Source organism: Meles meles, chromosome 3 (genome assembly GCF_922984935.1).
Source record: "Meles meles chromosome 3, mMelMel3.1 paternal haplotype, whole genome shotgun sequence".
Lineage (NCBI taxonomy): Eukaryota > Metazoa > Chordata > Mammalia > Carnivora > Mustelidae > Meles > Meles meles.
This window is the reverse complement of record NC_060068.1, coordinates 85,257,660-85,279,673: the sequence shown is the minus strand read 5'-3', so window position 1 is coordinate 85,279,673 and position 22,014 is coordinate 85,257,660. Positions and strand designations below refer to the sequence as shown.

The 22,014-nt window shown below is 41.2% G+C and overlaps 1 protein-coding gene across 1 annotated transcript in view; it reads left to right on the top strand.

The window, feature by feature from the left end:
- MCCC2 (methylcrotonyl-CoA carboxylase subunit 2) overlaps window positions 1-22,014 on the top strand; it is a 68,966-nt gene that overhangs the window by 13,515 nt on the left and 33,437 nt on the right. The window contains exons 4-7 of the mRNA XM_046000844.1: window positions 3,033-3,134; window positions 10,038-10,165; window positions 12,079-12,191; window positions 21,826-21,939. Of these exons, the coding sequence (XP_045856800.1) occupies window positions 3,033-3,134; window positions 10,038-10,165; window positions 12,079-12,191; window positions 21,826-21,939 (457 nt within the window). The remainder of the gene's footprint in view (window positions 1-3,032; window positions 3,135-10,037; window positions 10,166-12,078; window positions 12,192-21,825; window positions 21,940-22,014) is intronic.

Below are 22,014 nucleotides of genomic sequence, written 5' to 3'. Positions count from 1 at the left end.
TATTGTTTTTTTACATATGCATATTTTATTCTATACAAAGAACAAAGTTTCATCAGGTATGCAAAAGAGTATAAATTATAGTCATAATTAATAGTTTCAAAAAGCCCTTAAATCACTGGGACCTTCTGCACAATGTATAGGCCACATAGCCATTAATCAGAGCTTTTAGTGGTTCTTCCATAGGAGTAATCTATATTCTAGAGAAGTTGGCTTTTTATAAAATCTGGGGAGGCTAATGTGTTAGGCCTTATAAAGGAATGCTTTTACATCTGGGGGGAACACTAAAAATATTGAAGGAAGGACTACTTCTAGGGTTATGTTTATTGTTGACAGTAATTTTAGAACAGCAAAGTGTTAAAGACTTTTAGGTAAAATTCACACTGTCTCATAATAAGAATGGATACCATTTTGTAGCTCTACAAATGTTTTGGTCATAAATAAAAAAGGAGAAAGTGAGCTGAGAATGCAGAATGAAAAAGTCTAGGGAAGGAGAGAAGCAGGTACAGGCATAATTCAGTCATAGCAAGAAAAGTACAAAGATGGTCCTTCCCAAGACTGAGTTGGCAGTATTTGACTATATAAGTTAAAGCCTAGAAGAACAGTGCAACTTCTATATATCCAACAGCAAATCTTTATTGAGAGGCTACTAAGTGTCAGGCCCTGTTCTAGGTGATAGTGAAACATCAGTGAACAAAACAGACAAAGGTCCTTGCTCAGCTGGAGTTTACATTGTAGCAGGAGGAGATAGAAAATTAATGATAACTATGTTAAATTATAAGGTATATTAGGTGATAAATGTTATTGGAAAAAAGGAAGATAGACCAGAGTAAGGGAGAAGATGAGAGTCAAGTGTAGTTTTATTTATTTATTTATTTAAAGATTTTATTTATTTATTTGGCAGAGAGAGACACAGCCAGAGAGGGAACACAAGCAGGGGGAGTGGGAGAGGGAGAAGCAGGCTTCCTGCCAAGCAGGGAGCCTGATGCAGGGCTTGATCCCAGGACTTTGGGATCATGACCTGAGGTGAAGGCAGACACTGAATGACTGAGCCACCCAAGTGCCCCAAGTGATTAGGGTAGGCCTCATTGAAAAGGTACATCTTAGCAAAAAAATTGAAGGAGTGAAAAGAGAGAGCCTTGAAAATACTGGTAAAAGAGTGTAACGGACAGAAGGAATGGCCAGTGCAAAGGCCCTGAGGTGGGAATGTACAGAATGTATTAATATGCCCAAGATCCCCAGATGCCAGTGTATTAGGAAGAAGAAGCCATGAAGGGGAGAGTAGTAGAGATGGGGTTCAGTTCCATAAGACTTTTTAGGTCAGTGTGAGAATTTTGGCTTTTATCCAGAAGTGAGGAGACTTTGTAGGGCTTTGAACAGGAGCCTTATGATCTATCTGACTTACATTTGAAAAGAGTCAGTCTAGCTGCTGTGTTGTGAGTAGACTGGTGGCAGCAAGGGTGGAAGCACCAGGAGGAGTTACAGGGATGTGGCAGTGATTCAAGGGAGATGTGCTAGTGACTTGGACTAGAGTAGTAGTAATGGAGGTGATGAGAATGTCAGGTTCTAGGCTTGTTGTCAAGAGCAGCTAACCCATTGGGGTTTCCTGAAGGATTGGAGTGGGAGGCGGGGAGTGCAGGTGGAGAGAAGGGAACAAGGACTCCAAAGGTATTTCTTATGACATGCACCCATACCCCCATTCTGGAGACAAACACTGTTAATACAAAGTGTATATCCTTCTAGAATGTTCTTGTGCATATACGTATGAGACTTTTTTTTTTTTAAAGATTTTATTTATTTATGTATTTGTTAAAGAGTGTGAGAGAGAGCACGTGTGAACGCTCAAGCAGGCAGAGCAGCAGGCAGAGGTAGAGAGAAGCAGGCACCCTGCTGAGCAAGGAGCCTGATGTGGGACTCGATCCCAGGAACCTGGGATCATGACCTGAGCCGAAGGCAGTGGCCCAACTGACTGAGCCACCCAGTCAGTATGAGACATTTAAAAAAAAAAGATTTAGGGGCGCCTGGGTGGCTCAGTGGGTTAAAGCTTCTGCCTTCAGCTCAGGTCAAGGTCTCAGGGTCCTGGGATTGAGCCCCGCATCGGGCTCTCTGCTCGGCGGGGGGCCTGCTTCCTCCTCTCTCTCTCTCTGCCTCTCCGCCTACTTGTGATCTCTCTCTGTCAAATAAATAAATTAAAAATTAAAAAAAATAAAAGATTTATATATTTAGTTGAAAGTGAGAGCACAGGGCAGGGGTAGAGGGAGAGGCAGTGGGAGAGAGGGGGGAAGCAGACTCCCTGCTGAGCGGAGACCTGCCTCAGGGATCAGTCTCATGACCCTGAGATTGTGATCTGAGCCAAAACCAGGAGTTGGATGCTTAACTGACTGAGCTACCCAGGTGCCCCTTAGAGACTTTTTTTTTTTTTTTTTTACAAGAGAAACAATCATACTAAAGATGGTGTTTTATACCACCTTTTTTTCCCCTCACTTTACTGGATCTTGAACATTTAAGTAAGTGAAAGGTAGAGTAAAAATACAGTGGTGAGGAGCCTGATCCCTAGGATTAGACTGCTTATTAAAATCCAGCTCTGCCACTTACTAGTTGTGTGACCTTAGACAAGTGACTTAATTTCTGTGTTTTAGTTTCTTCATCAGTTGGTGGGGATCATAGTAGGATCTACCTCAGGAGGTGGTTCTGAGGAACAAATGAGTTAGGTTTCTGGAGCTCCTAAAAGAGAGCCTGGCATAGGGTGGGGGCTTACATTAGTGTTAGGTGCTGGTCTCTTTCTCTATTAATAAGCACATTTGTACAACATCTCTTAAAATAGGTTCCTAGTGTTCTATTGTATGGCTATAACATGTAATTCCTCAAAATATCCATGCTAGATTTTGGTTAAATATTTTTTTTTGTTATATATATATATATATATATATATATATATATATATAATCTTTTAATCTTTTTCATGTTTAGTTGTTTAAATATGCCTTTTTTTTTTTGAGTGACTTTAATTCAAGCAGTGTCCTTTTTCCCTTCAGGTCTCCATTTCTGGAATTATCTCAGTTTGCAGGTTACCAGTTATACGTGAATGAGGAGGTCCCCGCTGGTGGCATTATTACAGGCATTGGGAGAGTATCAGGGTGAGTATTCTACTTACACTCAATAATGTGGGTCAGGAAGAAGAGTGACAGGCATGGGCGACCACTCACTGCTATGTGGATGAATGTGCAAGTTTTATGCTGTTTGTATTATTTAGGACTGAGGCTTCCTACCCCAACATGTATCAGGTTTATCTGTGGAGCTTTAGAAACAAAGATGGAAGTGGGGAAAAAAACCACAGCACAATTCCTGGGGCTTGAATCCAGACCTTCCTGCTTAATCAGACTGCAGGTGTGGGCTTGGCTTATGTCATTTTTCAAGGCTCCGTAGGTGGTGTCTTGCACATCTAGGATGAAATCCAGTGTCTTAGAGGAGTCTTTCTCCAAGTGTGCTTTCCAGGTAGCCTCAGCATCACCTGAGAACTTATTAGAAATGTAGATGACTAGGTCTTCCTACAAAGTAACCAAATCAGGGGCACCTTGCTTGGTGGCACAGTCAGTCAAGTTCCCTACTCTTTTTTTTTTTTTTTTTTTTTAAGATTTTATTTATTTATTTGACAGAGAGAGATCACAAGTAGATAGAGAGGCAGGCAGAGAGAGAGAGAGAGAGAGGGAGGCAGGCTCCCTGCTGAGCAGAGAGCCCGATGTGGGACTCGATCCCAGGACCCCGAAATCATGACCTGAGCCGAAGGCAGCGGCTTAACCCACTGAGCCACCCAGGTGCCCCGAGTTCCCTACTCTTGATCTCAGTTCAGGTCTTGATCTCAGTGTCTTGAGTTAGGGCCCCACACTGAGCTCCATGCTGGGCTTGGCGCCTACTTAAAAAAAAAAAAAAAAAAAAAAAGAAATCAAATTTTGAGGTTGGGGCCCAGCAACCAGTGTTTTTTAAGAAGCCCTTCAAGCTTCACAAATGGTAACATTTGAGAACCACTCTAGACTTAGGAAATCTTAATTGGTGGAAGTTCAATTTACTTGTGTATGTGTATGTATGGCCTCACATTTACCATCTCAGCTTAGCACAACAGGCATTTTAGTAAACACTTCCCACTGATTAGTTGTTTTAATCATTACCGCAGCTCTGTGAGAATGGGTATTACAGTCATCATCACCATAGGCAGGTAAGGAAGCCTGCTTAGCAAGGTAAATAACTTGCCCAAGATCAAGTCACTGGCAAAGCTTCGCTGGGTCCTTAGGTGATTAGACTCTGAGCTGGATACAGTTGCATTTGACTCACATGATGGTTTATAGTGTGTGTTTCGCCACCTTCTGCCCATGATTTGTGCCTTCAGTGCACCTATACCCATTAGTCATTGCCGCTTTTTCCTTCTTGTACCCCCAATACTCCTCCACAACTCTTTGCTAGCTATGATTTGCTTAATATTCACCCAGTGTGAAGACATTTTTTTCTTGGAGTCATAGTGGATGCTTAAAAATAAACCTTTAAACCTTTAAACCTTTAAAGAAAAAGGATAATCAATGCACAGAAATCAAGACAGAGGAAAGAGAAATTAAGAAGTTGTGCAAAAAGAATGAATACTGTTACGCTGAAAAAATTAATAAAAAGGGAAAAAAAAAAGTTAAAAAAAAAAAAAAGAAATAACCAACCATAAAAAAAAAAAAAAAAAAAAAAAAGAAGTTGATCCCATTTACAATTGCACCTGAAACTATAAGATACCTAGGAGTAAATCTAATAATGAGGTAAAGAATCTCTGTACTCAGAAAACTATAGAATACTCGTGAAAGAAATTGAGGAAGACACAAAGAAATGGAAAAACATTCTATCCTCCTGGATTGGAAGAACAAATATTGTGAAAAATGTCTATGCTACCTAGAGCAATCTATACATTTAATATAGCAAACCCTTCAAAATACCATCAACTTTTTCACAGACATGGAAGAAATATTCCTAAAATTTGTATGGAACCAGAAAAGACCCTGAATAGCCATAGGAATGTTGAAAAAGAAAAGCAAAACTGGTGGCATCACAATTCCGGACTTCAAGCTCTATTACAAAGCTATAATCATCAGGACAGTATGGTACCGGCACAAAAACAAATACATAGATGAATGGAACAGAATAGAGAGCCCAGAAATGGACCCTCAACTCTATGGTCAACTAATCTTCGACAAAGCAGGAAAGAATGTCCAGTGGAAGAAAGTCTTTTCAACAAATGGTGCTGAGAAAATTGGACGGCCACATGTAGAAGAATGAAACTGGACCATTTCCTTACACCACACACAAAAATAGACTCAAAATGGATGAAAGACCTCAATGTGAGACAGGAATCCGTCAAAATCTTGAGGAGAACACAGGCAGCAACCTCTTCGACCCCAGCCACAGCAACTTCTTCCTAGAAACATCACTAAAGGCGAGGGAAGTAAAGGCAAAAATGAACTACCAGGGCTTCATTAAGATAAAAAGCTTTTGCACAGCAAGCAGTCAACAAAACCAAAGACAACTGACAGAATGGGAGAAGATATTTGCAAATGACATATCAGATAAAGGACTAGTATCCAAGATCTATAAAGAACTTATCAAACTCAACACCCAAGGAACAAATAATCCAATCAAGAAATGGGCAGAGGACATGAACAGACATTTCTGCGAAGAAGACATCCAGGTGGCCAACAGACACATGAAAAAGTGCTCAACATCACTTGGCATCATGGAAATACAAATCAAAACTACAGTGAGGGGTGCCTGGGTGGCTCAGTGGGTTAAGCTTCTGCCTTTGGCTCAGGTCATAATCTCAGGGTCCTAGGATCAAGCCCCGCCTTGGGCTCTCTGCTCGGCAGGGAGCCTGCTTCCCCCTTGCCCTATGTCTGCCTCTCTGCCTACTTGTGACTTCTCTCTCTGTCAAATAAATAAATAAATAAATAAAATCTTAAAAAAAATCAAAACTACAGTGAGATCCACCTCACACCAGTCGGAATGGCTAAAATTAACAAGTCAGGAAGTGATAGATGTTGGTGAGGAGGCAGAGAAAGGGGAACCCTCCTACACTGTTGGTGGGAGTGCAAGCTGGTACAGCCACTCTGGAAAACAGTATGGAGGTTCCTCAAAAAGTAGAAAATAGAGCTACTGTATGCCCAGCAACTGGCACTACCGGGTATTTACCCCAAAGAAACAAATGTAGTGATCTGAAGGGGCATATGCACCCGAATGTTTATAGCAGCAATGTCCACAATAGCCAAACTGTGGAAAGAACCTAGATGTCCATCAACAGATGAATGGATAAAGAAGATGTGGTGTATATATATATATATATATATATATATATATACATACATACATACATACAGTGGAACACTACTCAGCTGTGAAAAAAATGAAATCTTACATTTGCAATGATGTGGATGGAACTGGAGAGTATTATGCTTAGTGAAATAAGTCAATCAGAAAAAGACAATTATATGATATAATTGATATGTAGAATTTGAGAAACAAGGCAGAGGATTAAAGGGGAAGAGAGAACAAATGAAACAAGACAAAACCAGAGACGGAGACAAACCATAAGAGACTCTTAATCTCAGGAAACTGAGGATTGCTGGAGGGGAGGGGCTGGGAGGAACAGGGTGGCAGGGTTATGGACATTGAGGAGCGTGTGTGCTATGGTGAGCACTGAATTGTGTTAAGACTGATGAATCATAGACCTGTACCCCTGAAACAAATAATACATTACATGTTAATAAAAAAATAAAAAAGGATAAACTTAACGCAGAGCTAAGCTTAATTCATAATCACTAAATAAGCTACTTAAGTAGGATAGTTACTATTAATTATATCTCAGTGATAATGATGGCCCCCATGTTGGAGCTTGCCCTTCCACCTTTCCTGTGCATATACTAATATTTTATTCTTATTTATGCTTTTATACTTTTCATTTTTCATTTTCTCTCTTTGTGCCTTGTCCTCAGTTTATAAAGTTCTCAGCGTGGAAGGAAATTGAATTGCACATAGGAATTGTATGGCTTCAGTAGTAGTCAGCCTCAATTAGAATCCTGGCTTTAGCATTTTATAGCTTTTGACCTTTAGCAAATTGCTTGACCACTCAGTACCTTTTTTTTTTTTAATCTGGAGAATGTGATTCATGACAAAAAGCAATGATCATAGTAGCTACCAGAGAGGGTTATCGTGAAACAAGAGGAAGAAACAAGGAAGAGAAACACTGCCATTCCTTAAGAGATGCTCAGTACAGTTGATCCTTTTGCCACTGAGAGTGGACAGGCACTTGTGGGTGGCAAGTTGAAGGTCTGTTCCAGCAACGTGGAATCTCTTCAGAGCCAGAGCCATTTGCTAAGTCACTAAAAACGTTTATACCCTTATTGCTCTTCTGTATATTTTTGAGTCATCCTGGGTATATTGATAAGAGGTTCCATGGTAAGTTCTGAACAGACCCCAAGAAATTTAATGAGACAATTTATTGTATGGAATTTGTAAACCAGCTTAGAAGCAAGGACTCCTTGCCTGAAGTGTAACTGGCTAAACAGTAATGAAGCTGCAGTGTTTCTTTCTGGCAAACTCATGTTTTTTCACCATGGGCTATAGGGTATGGTCCCTGCCTGCTGTCCTCACCTTACCTTTGTACTTAACACTTTAGCCATTCTGGTCTCACTGTTCTGTGGATGCATTAAACTCAGTTTTGCTTCAGGGCCTGTATTCAAGCCATTTGCTGGCTTTACCACTTGTTGGTCTTACCCTTGGGCTAGTTACTTAACTGTGCCTATTTCCCCATCTGTAAAATGGGACACCTCCTATATCTAAAGCCTTAAAAGAACACCAAGTACATTGTAAGTGCTATCTTAGTATGGTCTGTTACTGTTATTTTTACCATCCCTTGACCGTTGTATCTTGACCTAGCATCATCACAATTACTTTTTTAAATTATGTATTTTACCTTGTCTTATTATATATTCTATAGTGCTAATGATACCATAATAATTCTATATTGTATTACTGTAATACTGTGACTTGTAAGATAGATAGATTTGGTCTATCTACATGATCATTTACACGAGCAGAATTTGTTTCTTGTATATATTTGGTCTTTGTCCACAATTCCTGGTTCAACAGCTCCCCAAACCCTTGGAAGTGCTGAGAATGGTCATGGTGTCTTTTGTTATATCAGTGAACTCCCAACCAAGACCATGGCTGATTGTTAGGAGAACTGACCATGTGATTAGAGGGTTGGAACTTTTCTGTTCTACCTACTTCCCCAGTCCCCACCTGTGGGGAGGGGAGAGGAGCTGGAGGTTGAATCAGAGGGTGGCCACTGAATTAGTCAGTCGTGGTTGTGCAGTGAAGCCTACATAAAACCCGAGAGGACTGGGTTCTGAGAGCTTCCTGGTTGGTGGACGTGTGGGGATGTGGGCGGAGTGGTGCACCTGGAGCTCCTATGGGGTTAGCCTTGGGGTCCAAGCCCATTCTTGAGCCACAGTGTGGGCTCTCAGTAGAAAGGCCTGCTTCCTGTGTACACCTTTGAAGATAGGCTTTGGGGTCAGTCCCACTTGGACCACATGGGTTAGGTAAGAGGCATTTTCTGAAAGTTGAATTCCATTGCCAAAATGATAGATTCTAGGTAGGCAGAACCAGTAGATATACAATGCAGTCTTTCTGTGGACTAACTGTATTTTTCATTCTGTAACATGTCTCTGACCTTTTAATAGGCAAGTGGCTCTGTCTCTTGTGGAAGGTCACATGTCTAGCAAGCAGCAGAGCCAGAATTTCACCATAGCTTTTCTGACTCCATAGCCCCTTTCCAGTGTTTGAGCTTCTTTTTTTTTTTCTTTTCTTTTCTATCTTTCTTTCTTTTTTTTTAAGATTTTATTTATTTGAGATAGAGCACGTGTGTGAGAGAGTACAAACAGAGCAGAGAGGCAGAGGGAGAGGGTGAAGAAGACTCCTTGCTGATCAGGGAGCCCATGAGGGACTCGATCCCAGGACCTGGGACCTGAACTGAAGGCAGATGCTTAACTGACTGAGCCACCCAGGTGCTCCCAGTTTCAGAGCTTCGTAAGCTTTTCTAGGGTAGCACCCCCAGGGCAGTGGAGGATGAATAGACTCTGGGGGTGTGAGATCAGAGCCCCCCAAACCTGCCATAAACTGAAATTCTTTTTGAAGTCTGATTTGTTCCCCAAAGTCATGAAGAATTGACATTCCGCTCTAAAATGCTACCTGTAATGTGGAAAGGTGCTTCCTAGCCATAAAATGGATGCTGTAAGGAGATAAGCCCCTTTTTCTTGTGAGCACTGCTGGCCACATCCCTTAATGCGACGAGCAGCCCAGACTTCCTGGGGCCGCTGTTCTGAGGCTCTTCCCTACTTTATTTTCAAGAGGGACTTAGTGGCTTACTTTTTAGAATTATAAGGAATATAAAGTGAGATTTTTAAAAATATCATAAATCGGGGTGCCTGGCTGGCTCAGTTGGTGGAGCAGTATGACTCTTGGTCTTGGGGTTATAAGTTCCAGCCCCACGTTGGATGTAGAGAGTAATGAAAAGTAAAATCTTAAAATATAATAATATCATAAACATAAAGAAGATTAAATTTGGTGAAGAGCACACTGTTGTTCACTCAAGTGTCAAATCAACCCCCGACCTTTAGGGTGAGGCAGTGGGGCTCGATCCCAGGACCCTGAGATCATGGCCTGAGCCAGAGGCAGACGCTTAACTGACTGAGCCACCCAGGCACCCCCAGGACTGAAGACTCTTTAAAAATTAAATATAAGTTTGTAAAGATGTTCATAGTGATCATTTTATATTACATAAGTGAGTACGTGAACTGTGATTAACACTTGTTTTGAGATTGTCTGCTAATGCCTGTCATTGGTGAAATGTACTAGAAGTTAAAGGTTGTATTGGAGTGTCTTGTAATGAGACGTAATTGGCCTTTGAACTTCGAAGAAGTCTCTCATACTCTCTTTATAATGACATTTCTGCCTTTCAGAGTGGAATGCATTATTGTTGCCAATGATGCCACCATCAAAGGAGGTACCTACTACCCAGTGACTGTGAAGAAACATTTACGGGCGCAGGAAATTGCAATGCAAAACAGACTCCCCTGCATCTACTTGGGCAAGTCACGAGAGTCATAAAATGAACTATTTTTAGCTGGTAAAATACAATACTGTTTAGAAGGCTATATCTGACATTATCAGTGGGTTTTTAAAAAACTGTTGTTAGTTTTTCCTATAATTAGAAAAGAAATACACATTCTTTGCTAAAAACTCTGGAAGAAAAAGTAAACAAAGCTACCTATAATAATATCCCTGAGGAGTAACTACCTCTGATAGTGTTTTCATGTATGCCAGTTTTTTTTCTCTACACGGGTGTGGAATTTTTCCTTCTGTGTATTTTCTTTTTGTCTGGACCTAATGAGTTCAAACTATGAAAAAATAATAACTGGTATTTATGGATCTCTTGAGTGCTAAGTACTATGTTAAATGCTTGAATAATTCCAACAAATGCAATTTAAAGAAATTTAATTCTTTATGAAAGTATATATTTGAAATTAAAGTAATGTTTAAATCTACGCATACTTCAAAAGGAACATAAAGGCAAGGCAGTTTAAAATTGGCACTGCCTTGAGACATCTGGGTGGCTCAGTGGGTTAAGGCTCTGCCTTCGGCTCAGGTCATGATCTCAGGGTCCTGGGATCGAGCCCCGCATCGAGCTGTCTGCTCAGCGGGGAGTCTGCTTCTCCCCCTTTCTCTCTGCCTTCTGCTCTACCAGCTTGTGATCTCTCTCTCTATCTCTGTCAAATAAATAAAGTCTTTAAAAAAAAATTGGCACTGCCTGGATATTAGTTTAGTTTGGTGAAATGCCACCATACATATATTGCTGGTGCGGTATTTAAACAGGTACTGATGTAGAGATTTTTTTTTTTCTGCAAAAGTGAATTTTTTTTTAATATTATTTATTTATTTATTTGACAGAGAGAGAGAGAGGTCACAAGTAGGCAGAGAAGCAGGCAGAGAGAGAGGGAGAAACAGGCTCCCCACTGAGCAGGGAGCCCGATGCGGGGCTCGATCCCAGGACCCTGAGATCATGACCTGAGCCGAAGGCAGAGGCCCAAACCACTGAGCCACCCAGGTGCCCCTCTGCAAAAGTGAATTTACCTGTTTCACTCACAATGTGAACTTTTCTCGCACATGTAGAAAATAGCCAGGGGGGCCCTACTACTGCTTATAGGTGCTGTGTCAAACACCATAGGGGATGGAGTGAAGAGTATGATGTTGTCCCTGTTTTGGGCAAGCTTGAATGAATTGGAGACAGGATGTCATGTATTAAAGAGCAATGAAGGACTTAATGGATGTAGGCAAGAGCAGTAGGCATGGGACTAGCTGAATTTTCATAACACTGCTCTGAGCACTCACATTGTGCTGAACTGAGTACTTTACATACCTATTTCATGTCATCCCAGGAACAGCTCCCTGGGAGAGCTACTGTTGTCCCCTTCATTTCACAGGTGAGAAGGGTGAGGCATAGAAGGCTAGGAAGCACACCAGTCATCACAGAGCTCTGAAGTCAGCAAGCTCTGTTCTGAATTCAACGGACGTTCATAGGCCCCACTCCCCTCTGCAGTAAAAAGAGTCCCCTGGCAGTCGTCTGTGATGAATTGTCACATGAATTCTGTAGACGGTTTTGTATTGATTTAAAAGAGGGAAAGACACGTTTTTTGTTTTTAGCTGAACTGATTAAGAATTTTTGGTGTTTCTGGGGCTTTAGCTTGTCTTCAAAAGAGAGAATGTCCTAAACATTTCGAGTGGAATTTGGCCCCCGAAGGAGACACTAATGGATCTGAGGAAAACAGTGAATTTTTGGCTGTGTTGGGGGACTCGGAAAAGATGCTGTAGAATAGTTTAGAACGGTAGGGCAAGGTTTTTGTGAATGTGATTAAGAACTGTTTCACTGATACAAATCTGTCTGTGTGCAGGCTATTTTGCTCATTCAAGTGTACTTACTTCTATTAATTCCCTTGTCTTCAGTTGATTCAGGAGGAGCAAACTTACCTCGACAAGCAGAAATATTTCCAGATCGAGATCACTTTGGGCGTATTTTTTATAACCAGGCGATTATGTCTTCTCAAAATATTGCACAGGTAATTTCTCATTAATGAAATGTACTGCTTTTTGTTCCAAATGCCATTGCTAATTGGTGCTCTGAGATGACTTAAAACGGAACTTAATATAGAATTTAGGTTTTTCCCCCACAGAAAGTGCCTTAAGATTATCTGTAGTTAGATTATTCTCTTCATTATGGGCATAGTTTTATATTGTCATAAAGGCTGTTCACCAAAGAAAGAGTTTCTTAAAAGAAAGGGCACTGAGTAATTGCTTTTTTAGGTCTATGTTCTGAGGCACTTTGCTGTCTATATGAAGAGACAGGTGCAAGGGAGATTGTTGTAACATTGACGTAGCAAAAGTTAACAAACAACCTACGTGGCCATTATTGGGAAATGAATAATACGATTTTTAGCTGTTAAATTGAATGAAGTAGAATTGCGTGCATCAACATAAAGAAGTCTCAGAAAAGAAGTTGAGTAAAAGTAATAGTAGAATAAACCCATAGTCACCTGCTTTGTTTGTAAATGTTAAATACATCAAACAATCTATTACTTATGTCTTAAACAGGTGCATGGGAATAATATACTCAGCTTTAGAACAGTGGCTACCTTCGAGGTGGGAGGTGGGAGGAAGGGGTCAGGCAGGAGGCTTCACAGTACCTGAAATGTTTTATTTCTTTAAAAAAAAATCTAAAGTGAATTTGGCCAAATGTCAGGATTTCTTAAGACTGGGTGTTAGGATATTTATTTTTTGTTATTCTGTAATCTTTTTTTGGCATGTTTGAAATATTTCATAATATTGATGCTTCTCCTTTGTTTATGTTTTGTTACTGGATTTCTTAATTTGTGGTGTTTTGGTAATATTTTAATGAATTAGCCTTCACTTGCAATTATTGTATCTCATCTTTATTTTTTATCAAAACAGTTACTACTTATTTTATATCTTATGGTTATGTAGTGACTTTGCCCATCTATGCTTTATTTCTCTAAATAGAAACTTCAGCTTTGCTCACTTTTGCACAGAGGTCCTTCCATGACCTGGTATGAAGTTTTTACTGTGATCTTTTGTTTAATAGGGGAAACCAGCCCATTTAATGTGGTATTAATTTGTGGTATTATTTGTATAGTTGTACTAACCTTGTATTAGTTTCCTAGGGCTGTCATAACAAATACTGCACACGGGGTGGGGGTGGAGGGCTGAACATGACAGAAATTTCTTCTCTCAAGTTCTGGAGGCTGGGAGTCTGAAATCCAGGTGGGAACCATGCGGGGCTCTCTCAGAAGGCTTTAAGGCAGACTCTGTTTCTTGCCCCTGCTGGCTTCTCCTGCCTCTGGGTGCTCCTTTGGCTCATGGCTCTGTGACTCTGATCTCTACCTTGTCTTCCTTCTGCCCTGTGTATGTGTCTTCTCTTCTCTCTCTCACAAGGATACTTGTTGGATTTTGGGCCTGCCCATATAATCCAGAATGATCTTATCTGACGATCCTTATCTTTATTACATCTGTGGGGACTCCTTTTCCAAATAAGGTCATAATCAAAGGTTCTAGGGATTCAGGTGTGGGCATTTTTGGAGGGGGGGGCCATCATTCAGCCCTTTATAGACCTGTCATCTTGCATGCTTATTCTTCGCCCTTTCTGTTCACGTAGTTTTTAATAGTCAACACGTAACAAATATTGATGGAGGACCTACTGTAAACCAAGCACTATGCTGGTAAATAAAACCAGGTAGAGGCTCTGGCTCCATGGAACCTAAAGCTTAAAGTGCTTTGAAAAACAGGTCTTTTAAAAATTAAAAGTGTCCACATTTTTGAATAAGCAGGATATGCCTATGATAAAAAAAAAATCTAAAATGTGGGAAGGGCATTAGAATGCTTTCCCTTTTCCTATTTTATTTTTGTCTTTTAAAAGTTTCAACATCAATATTTCCTTAATGTAGCCACTTCTCTTAGCATATCTTTTTTCTCTTTCACTCCAGTAGGAAGTTTAGAGGGAAAGGTTTACCTGCCTCTATTCTTATGACCCTCTGGGAATTGGAGAAAAATTTCTAGCTGCTGCCAGTTTCTGTAGCGCTTACTTTGATCTTTTCCCCAGTAAGTGAACTCCCAAACGCCACATCTGCACTGAAGCTGCCTTCATACTTCACTGGAGAAATCAGACTGTGTGTGAGCACTGTTGTACTGAACACACTGCGACTTCGCCCTCTTTTAGCCCTCTTTACTTCCCTCTTTACTTCCAAAGCTAAACTTACCATTTATAATCCTCATGCCAACCCCTCCTTTGTAACTCTTCATCTATCCCTTTTCTTCCTCTCATGTTAATATTTTTTAACCATTCTTTTTTCTCACAACCAATAACCATGTTGACTTCTGTTTTTCTTTTTAATTTTTTTTTCTTTTTAAAGATTTTATTTATTTATTTTGACAGAGAGCAAGCAGGAGAGCACAGGCAGGGGGAGTGGCATAGGAAGAGGGAGAAGCAGGACCCCTGCTGAGCAGGAAGCCTGATTCAGGGCTCAGTCCCAGGACCCTGAGATCATGACCTGAGCCCAAGGCAGCAGCTTAAACCACTGAGCCACCCAGGCGCCCCTACTGACCTGTATTTTACTGTTCCTGTTTGCTCCTGTCTTCTCCCTAGGATTCAGACTGTGATGTCATCCTGTCTATTCTCTGCTTTTCTCCCTACCTAATCATTTCAGGTTTAAAATGTAGATCTTACATATATTTTATGTGTGTGTGTATGATTTATATATATATATCTTCCTCATTTTTATATCCCCAGGATAACCTGGGTGATACATGTCTGAGTTGATCCTGTGGTGACACATGCCATCAGCATGACCCCGGCCTCCTGCATACTTGCTGATGTGGCTGTGGCCGTAGCTCACGTGGCCCCGGAGTCTCTGGATCTTTCTCAGTCTGGGTGGAATGTCGACAGCCCAGACGAAAGAGGGAGGCCTGTTACGTGTGCATTTTGATAGGGAGCACTAGCTTCCTTACTTATTCAGTTCCTGCTTTCCTCCCCAAGTTTGGTTTTTAATGTTATTAACCTTGCCCACTGTAAATCCACTTACCCACTTATTTCTAAGTTGTACATCTTTGGACAATCATATCTCTGTTGTCTCCTGTATCTTTGTAGCAGTAAAGATGTGGACTGCTTCCTACAGACCTAGAAGGTTGAAAATGTTTGTTATTGCTCTCAGGTAGGAAAGACAGTTACAGGAAATACCTGCCTCGGTACTCTCTTGTTTCCTCTGGTATGCTTTAGGACCTGTTTTTTGTTTTTGGCATTCAAAGACTTCTTATATTGGTGACCTGTGGTCTTGCTTAGAGTCTCATGCCCTGAGGATAACTTTCCTGGGCTCTCTGCAATGCATGCCCGGTGTCTCGATGGTCTTGGGAACACGCTTCTTTTATTTTCTGGATAGTGGCTCCCTCTTCCTGGGTTTTGAAGTGGGAGACTTCTAATTCTCTTCAGAGGTGGGACCTTTGTCTTCTTTAGGTCTCAAGTATCATTAATTTTTAAAATTAGTGGTGACCTCGTCTGGATGGATCTTTGCTCTGCTGCGTCACCTCTCACCCTGCTTGACCGTGACCCTTCAGTGCATCAGGGATAGAGTGTTTCCGCTGTGACTAACAGTGCACTTCTTCTGAAACAGGCATATTCAACCTTGTGCAGGGTCAGCGGCTTGGGCCTTTCCCTTGAGTTTTCTTTGCACCTCTGCCTGTTTGTTCTTCTTTTCCCAGAGGCACTTAAAGTTCTCGCAGGGGTCCTTGCTTGCTTCTCTCCTTCCCTCCTCCCCTCCCCTCCTCCCTCTGGGTTTAGCTCATTGTTTTTGAAACTTATTTTCTTTGCTTTAGATCATGGTAATTGTTAGGAAGGGCTTAGTTAGGACAGGCACTGTATATCACTATGTTTTTGGTTTTTTTTTAAAAGACTTATTTATTTATTTTAGAGAGAGCCTGCCAGGGGCCGGGGGGAGAGAAACTCAAGCACTCTGCTGAGCACAGAGCTCAAAAGGGGGCTCAGTCTCACCACCCTGAGATTATACCTAGGCTGACATCAAGAGTTGGACACTCAAGTGACTGTGCCACCCAGGCATCCCTATTTTTTGGAGGGGGGGTACAAAAATAGTGGTTTTATTAAAGCAGGGGACAGTACCCATGGGCAGGAATTGCTGCTCATTATTTTTAAATACATTTCAACCTCTCCATGAAGTCAGATAAGGCCTAGGGGAAATGGAATCACTCTGACGGCTTTGAGGCTGATAAAAAGATTGAGGAAGAAACAGGACATTCTGGGCAAGGTGGACTTTTTGTTTTCTGTGCACATTTCAGCCTATTTAGCACAGATAAGCATGAGTGCTCCAGAATCAGTAGTGTGATCAGTCAGTATAATTGGTGACGTTCTTAAGTTTTGGACAGCTATTGAATTGATGTGAGTATTTTGTGGCTTTTATTTTTTTAACGGAAGCTCTGTAGGTAGAGGAAGGAACCAATTTTGTTCCTTGTGTGATACAGAGAGTATTTGCTTTCCAGGTTTGCTTTTTTTTTTTTTTTTTTTTTTAAGATTTTATTTATTTATTTGAGAGAGAGAGAGCATGAGTGAGGGGAGGGGAAGAGGGAAAGGGAGAAGCAGGTTCCCTGTTGTGTGCAGAGCCCGAAGTGGGATTCAGTCCTAGGATCCTGAGATTGTGACCTGAGCCAAAGGCAGATGTTTAACTGACTGAGCCACCCAGGCGCCCCTAAAAACATACTCTATAAAACTTTTTTTTTTTTTTTTTAAGATTTTATTATTTTGACTGAGAGAGAGAGCACAAGCAGGGGGCAGCGGCAGGCAAAGAGTGAATCAGGCTCCCTGGGCAGGGAGCTCGAAGCTGGGCTCCATCCCAGGACTCTGGGATCATGACCCAAGCTGAAGGCAGACACTTAACTGACTGAGCCACTCAGGCGTCCATACTATATAAATGTTTTTAAAGATTTTAAAGATTTTATTTATTTACTTGAGAGAGCAAGCAAGTGAGAGAAAGAAAACAAGCAGAGAACAGGGGAAGAGAGGCAGAGGGAGTGGCAGAGGGAGAAGCAGACACCCCGCTGGGCAGGGAGCCCCATGTGGGGTTTGATCCCAGGACCCCAGGATCATGACCTGAGCTTAACCGACTGAGCCACCCAGGTGCCCCAAAACATTAGCTATATTTTCAATGGCTTTTCCATCAAGCAACTGAAACTTCTCCCCCCTCCAAGTTATATTACATTTATCAAAGTGAGCCTTTGAACTGGATGGTCTTGTGCAATTTTTCAGTGGAAGCATGGAGGTCTAGAGTTCACACAGCTTTTCAGAATTAGGTGTAGAACCTCTTGACTCTCTCTCAGAAGCCCTTTTTGTAGGGCAGGCTGCTGACCTACAATATGTAATTTGGTTTTGGTGCAATGAGAACCAGTCTTTATTTGTTCAGGCAGGACCTGGAGGGTAATAAATTTCATCTAAAGTTTCACAGTCTCTTACCTCTGTTTTGTAGCATCTCATTTCCTTGTACTCAGAATTTCTGCTTGTGCCTCTGTGGCAGTCATGGCAAGCTGTGTAATGGCCGGTTACATTTTCTTGGCCTTCTTGCTGCTTTCTTGCTTTTGATTCAAGTCTTGGATCACCATGGACATCCTCATCCTGGTGAAATTTGGAAGTTTTGGGGTTCATCAGCTGAGAAAGAACTCTGGAGACATTTTTGGTCTAAAAAGGTGATTTTATTACAGCATACGGACAGGACCTGTGGGCAGAAAGAGCTGCACTGGGATTGTGAGGAATAACTTATTATGCACTTTTTGATTAGTGGGGTTTAGGGATGGTGTAATTCTCTAAGGAACTGGGAAGCAAGGCTTTCCCAACCTTGAGGGCTAGCTGCTATTAAGATAATGTTCCTTTAAGTCTTTAATAAATATAAACATTAAGGTACTAAGACAGCTATGAGTTCGTTGAAGAAGGTCATGCTCTGCCTATCTCAGGTTATCTCTCAGTGAGTGGCTAGCTGTGAGTAGGTTTAATCTAAGCTCCATTCCTCTTGCCTTTGTTTCTCTTATCAGCTCTGTAAGAGGGATCTCCTTGTTTGTCTGTGTCTCAGGAAGCCCTCCTCCCAGGTGGCTGGGTGGACTCAAGCCTCTCAGTGGAGTTCTTGGGAGTTCTCCTTTGTTCTGATGCAGATGACAGTCACCTTCCCATCTCTCCTGATTTGGTGCCTGTGTTGTGCCTCAATGCAAGCCAAATCTCTACCCTGAGTGTGTGCGCAGAACAGTTGCATCTTACTTACGTCCTTTTAATGTCCTCTTGGTAGAGAAAGCAGAATTTTCTCTCTGGGGTTCCATATCATTTGTCCAGCATGGCCCCAATGTAAGATCTTTGTTGTTCCATAGATGAATGCTTGCAGACATGGAAAGCTGTTGGAGGTCTTCTGCCGAGGGGTTCCTGCGCTTTGTGAGGAGAAGGAGTAGACACAGTGACAGGGCTCTTCTTGGGCTAATCACCCTGTTTCATGAGTGAGTGCCTGGCTTAGAAGTACATGATGAGAAGAGGAGATTCTGTGACAGTGCTCACTCCCCTACTCTCTGTTCTTTTGTTTCATTTTTCTATCCTGTTTCTATTTTATTTCATTTATTAAATTTCATTTTCCTATTCTATTTCTATTCTCTTTTGTTACCAGAATTTGCTTTCGAGATAGTGTTTAGTGTCTGTGAGACACTTGTGACTAGAACTGCCTGTTTCTTCTTGATGAAAAACTTGAGAATTTTGAATCTTCTATACTTAATAATCCCAGCTGTTTCTTAAATTTTATAACAGCTTTTTTAAGAGAGAATTCCCATACCATTCAGTGCACCCATTTAATATGTACCGTTCAGTGGCTTTTAAGATATTCCCAGAGTTCAGTCAATTTTGGAACATTTTCATTACTCCCAAAGGAAATGCCATTTCCAGTGACAGTTACTCCCCGTTTCTATCCAATCCCTCCAGCCCCTGGCAACCACTCCTCTACTTTCTGTCTCTGTGGATTTGTCTAGGACACATTTCATTTGAAAGGGATCATATAATAAGTCTTTATTCATGTAGCATGATGGTTTCAATGTTTACCCACATCTTTTGTTTATTCATTACCGTCCGGCATGGTCCAGAATTCTCTTTATGGCCTATCTCCCATCTCTGGAATAAAGGAATGACTTATAGACAGACAGGTTACAGACCAGCAACCACAGAGTACTCCTAACTGAGAGTGTCCCAGGGTTTCAGAGATACCTCCATTGCAGTTACTGAAGGTAGATGGCTTTTGATCTCTGTATTACTAGTATAGTACTATATAACAAATTCCCCCCACACTTGGTAGTTGAAAGCACCATATATTACCCTGCTGTGTGTCTGTGGTTCAGGGCTCAAAGCACAGCTGGGCTGGATCCTCCAGTGCTGAGCACAGGGGGCTGCAGTCCCCTGCAGGCTGGACTGGGAAGGCTCTGCCCCGGCTGGGGTATTTCTCTACAGACCCGGCTCGCTTCCTCAGGAGCTATTGGCTGGAAGCATCTTGAGCTTCCTTCTCAAGTGGGCAGCGTAGAGAGCAAGTCTCCCCATGTTAGCTGGCTGCATCAGAGCGAACAAGCAAGTGGCAAGAAAAGGGGGCTGGCGGGGGGGAGATGTGATCTCTCAGAACTCAATCACAAGAGTGACACTTGGTATAATCTGTGTGTTAGAAGCATGTTACCAGATCCACCACACTCGAGGGGGATAGGATTATACAGGACGTGAATCCCAAGAGTCTGGAGTCACTGGGGTCCACTCGCAGTTTATGTGAGAGAAGTGGATTGTCGATTTCCTTGGTTTTGGAAGTCCTGTGGGGAAAAAAACACATCTGAAGTGCCCTTAGGAATACGGTAAAATTCCCTGGTGTAGATGCACTAATAATTTGTTCACTATTCACTTGTGAAACTTTTCTACTAAATCGGTAGATGTTTTCTCCCCCCTGAGATGGCGTGATGGCATTCAGGTTCATTGCCATCATTTTTGTCTTTCTGCCTTTCGACACCTGAATTCTTTCTTTGTCTCCTACTCACCCCACCTCCCATCCTTGGTCTCTGATTATTTGCTGATCATTGCTGTTTTTTTCTTTTGCTTTCAATTTGCTGTCACGGAACCCTGCTATGCCTGTTTCGTTCTTTGGGTCTTACTTTTGAAATTTGTGCCTTTTTAGATTATTACTTCACGGTGACTCTTCTCTACTTCCTTGCCTTTTCTTTTCTTTTTTTCTGGAGGGGGGATACGGAAATAGTTTGAGCTGTATCTGCTGTTCTTGTACTGAGAACAGGCTGATGAATTGAAATCATCATCATGTCCTTTACTCCTCAAGCCTTAAAGAAAAAGCTCATAAAATATTTCCAACATGCAGAAAGTACAGAGAATAATGCACTAATAATGGAACACTCATGCACCCTCCACTTGGATTTATAAAGTGGTAGCATTTCATTTGTCTTTCTCCCTTAGATTTTTAAAGAACTTATTTATTCATGTTTCATTTATCCATTCAAAATGCGGTGTTGATGGATGTGTTTGTTATTTGCCTATCTTCACTATTGTGAACACGGTTACAGTGAATGTTTCCTGTGCTCCTTTGCTTGTGTGAGTGTTTTTCTAGCCATAGAAATTTTGAAAATAAACTTCCAAGTGATTGATAAGCAAAAATGATACATGACAAATACTTTTGTAATATGTTGACAGTGAAATGTTATAGCCATTTTTAATAACATATGTGAAGTAGGGAAAAATACTTTTTGTGGTAGCCCATTTCGATGGGAAAATGTTACCTCTTGCTGCCTTGCATCTTTGGATTAATACTAGTGTAGCATTTTTATTTCAAAATGTATTTGCATGACTCTAAGAAAACTGATGGAATATTGGAATCATTAGCAAAAACTGCTTTTGTGTGGTAATTTTAAAAAATGGCCATTATATATTTTTCTTATTTTTCTCTGATGTTACTTATTCTTACTTAGGAGGAATCAGCCAAACTCATTTCATTATTCTTTGTGTCTTACTAATTTCTGGGAAAGAGTTTTCTTAAAAAGCTTTGTTATGGAGCATTTCAAACACACCTAAATGTAGAGAAAACAGCACTGTGGGCTCTCAACAGAAACATCACCCTGGGTCCACACAGCTGACTTGCTCTCGAACACAATTTCCAGCTGTAATGCTAACATTAGTATTATATTTAGAATACACCATATTCAGGGTAACACAAAATATTCACACTCATTTGGAGAATTATTTCAGCATTCCCATGAGGTAAGTGGTGGTTGTTGAGAAGACTTATTATTAGTTTCAACACAGTGTTGATGACCTGTGGGTGGATTGTGGAGTTTCTTCTCCCCATGAGTTAATCAGGCTGATGTTCTAAATGGCCAGGCTTCCCTCCAACAAGGGGACTATCCATAAATTTTGTAAAGATGTGACCTAATCCCTTCAAAAGGTTTTGATAGAAGTAGTTAAGGAACTATTCCAAACACTTAGAGGACCATTTTTAAAAGGACTTATAGGAACCAGCTAGTAAGAGCCCCTGGTACTGTGACAATTATGGGTCTTTAGATCCAGAGACTACAGCCAACTGTTTGAACCTCACCTGTTGGGTTTCTTTTATGCTTGGATTCCAGATAGCGGTGGTCATGGGCTCTTGTACAGCAGGTGGTGCTTATGTGCCTGCGATGGCTGATGAAAACATCATTGTACGCAAGCAGGGTACCATTTTCTTGGCAGGACCCCCACTGGTAAGAACATAGTCTTGACTGATTGATTGAACTTAAATACACATAATATAAGATTTACCATTCTAACCATTTTTA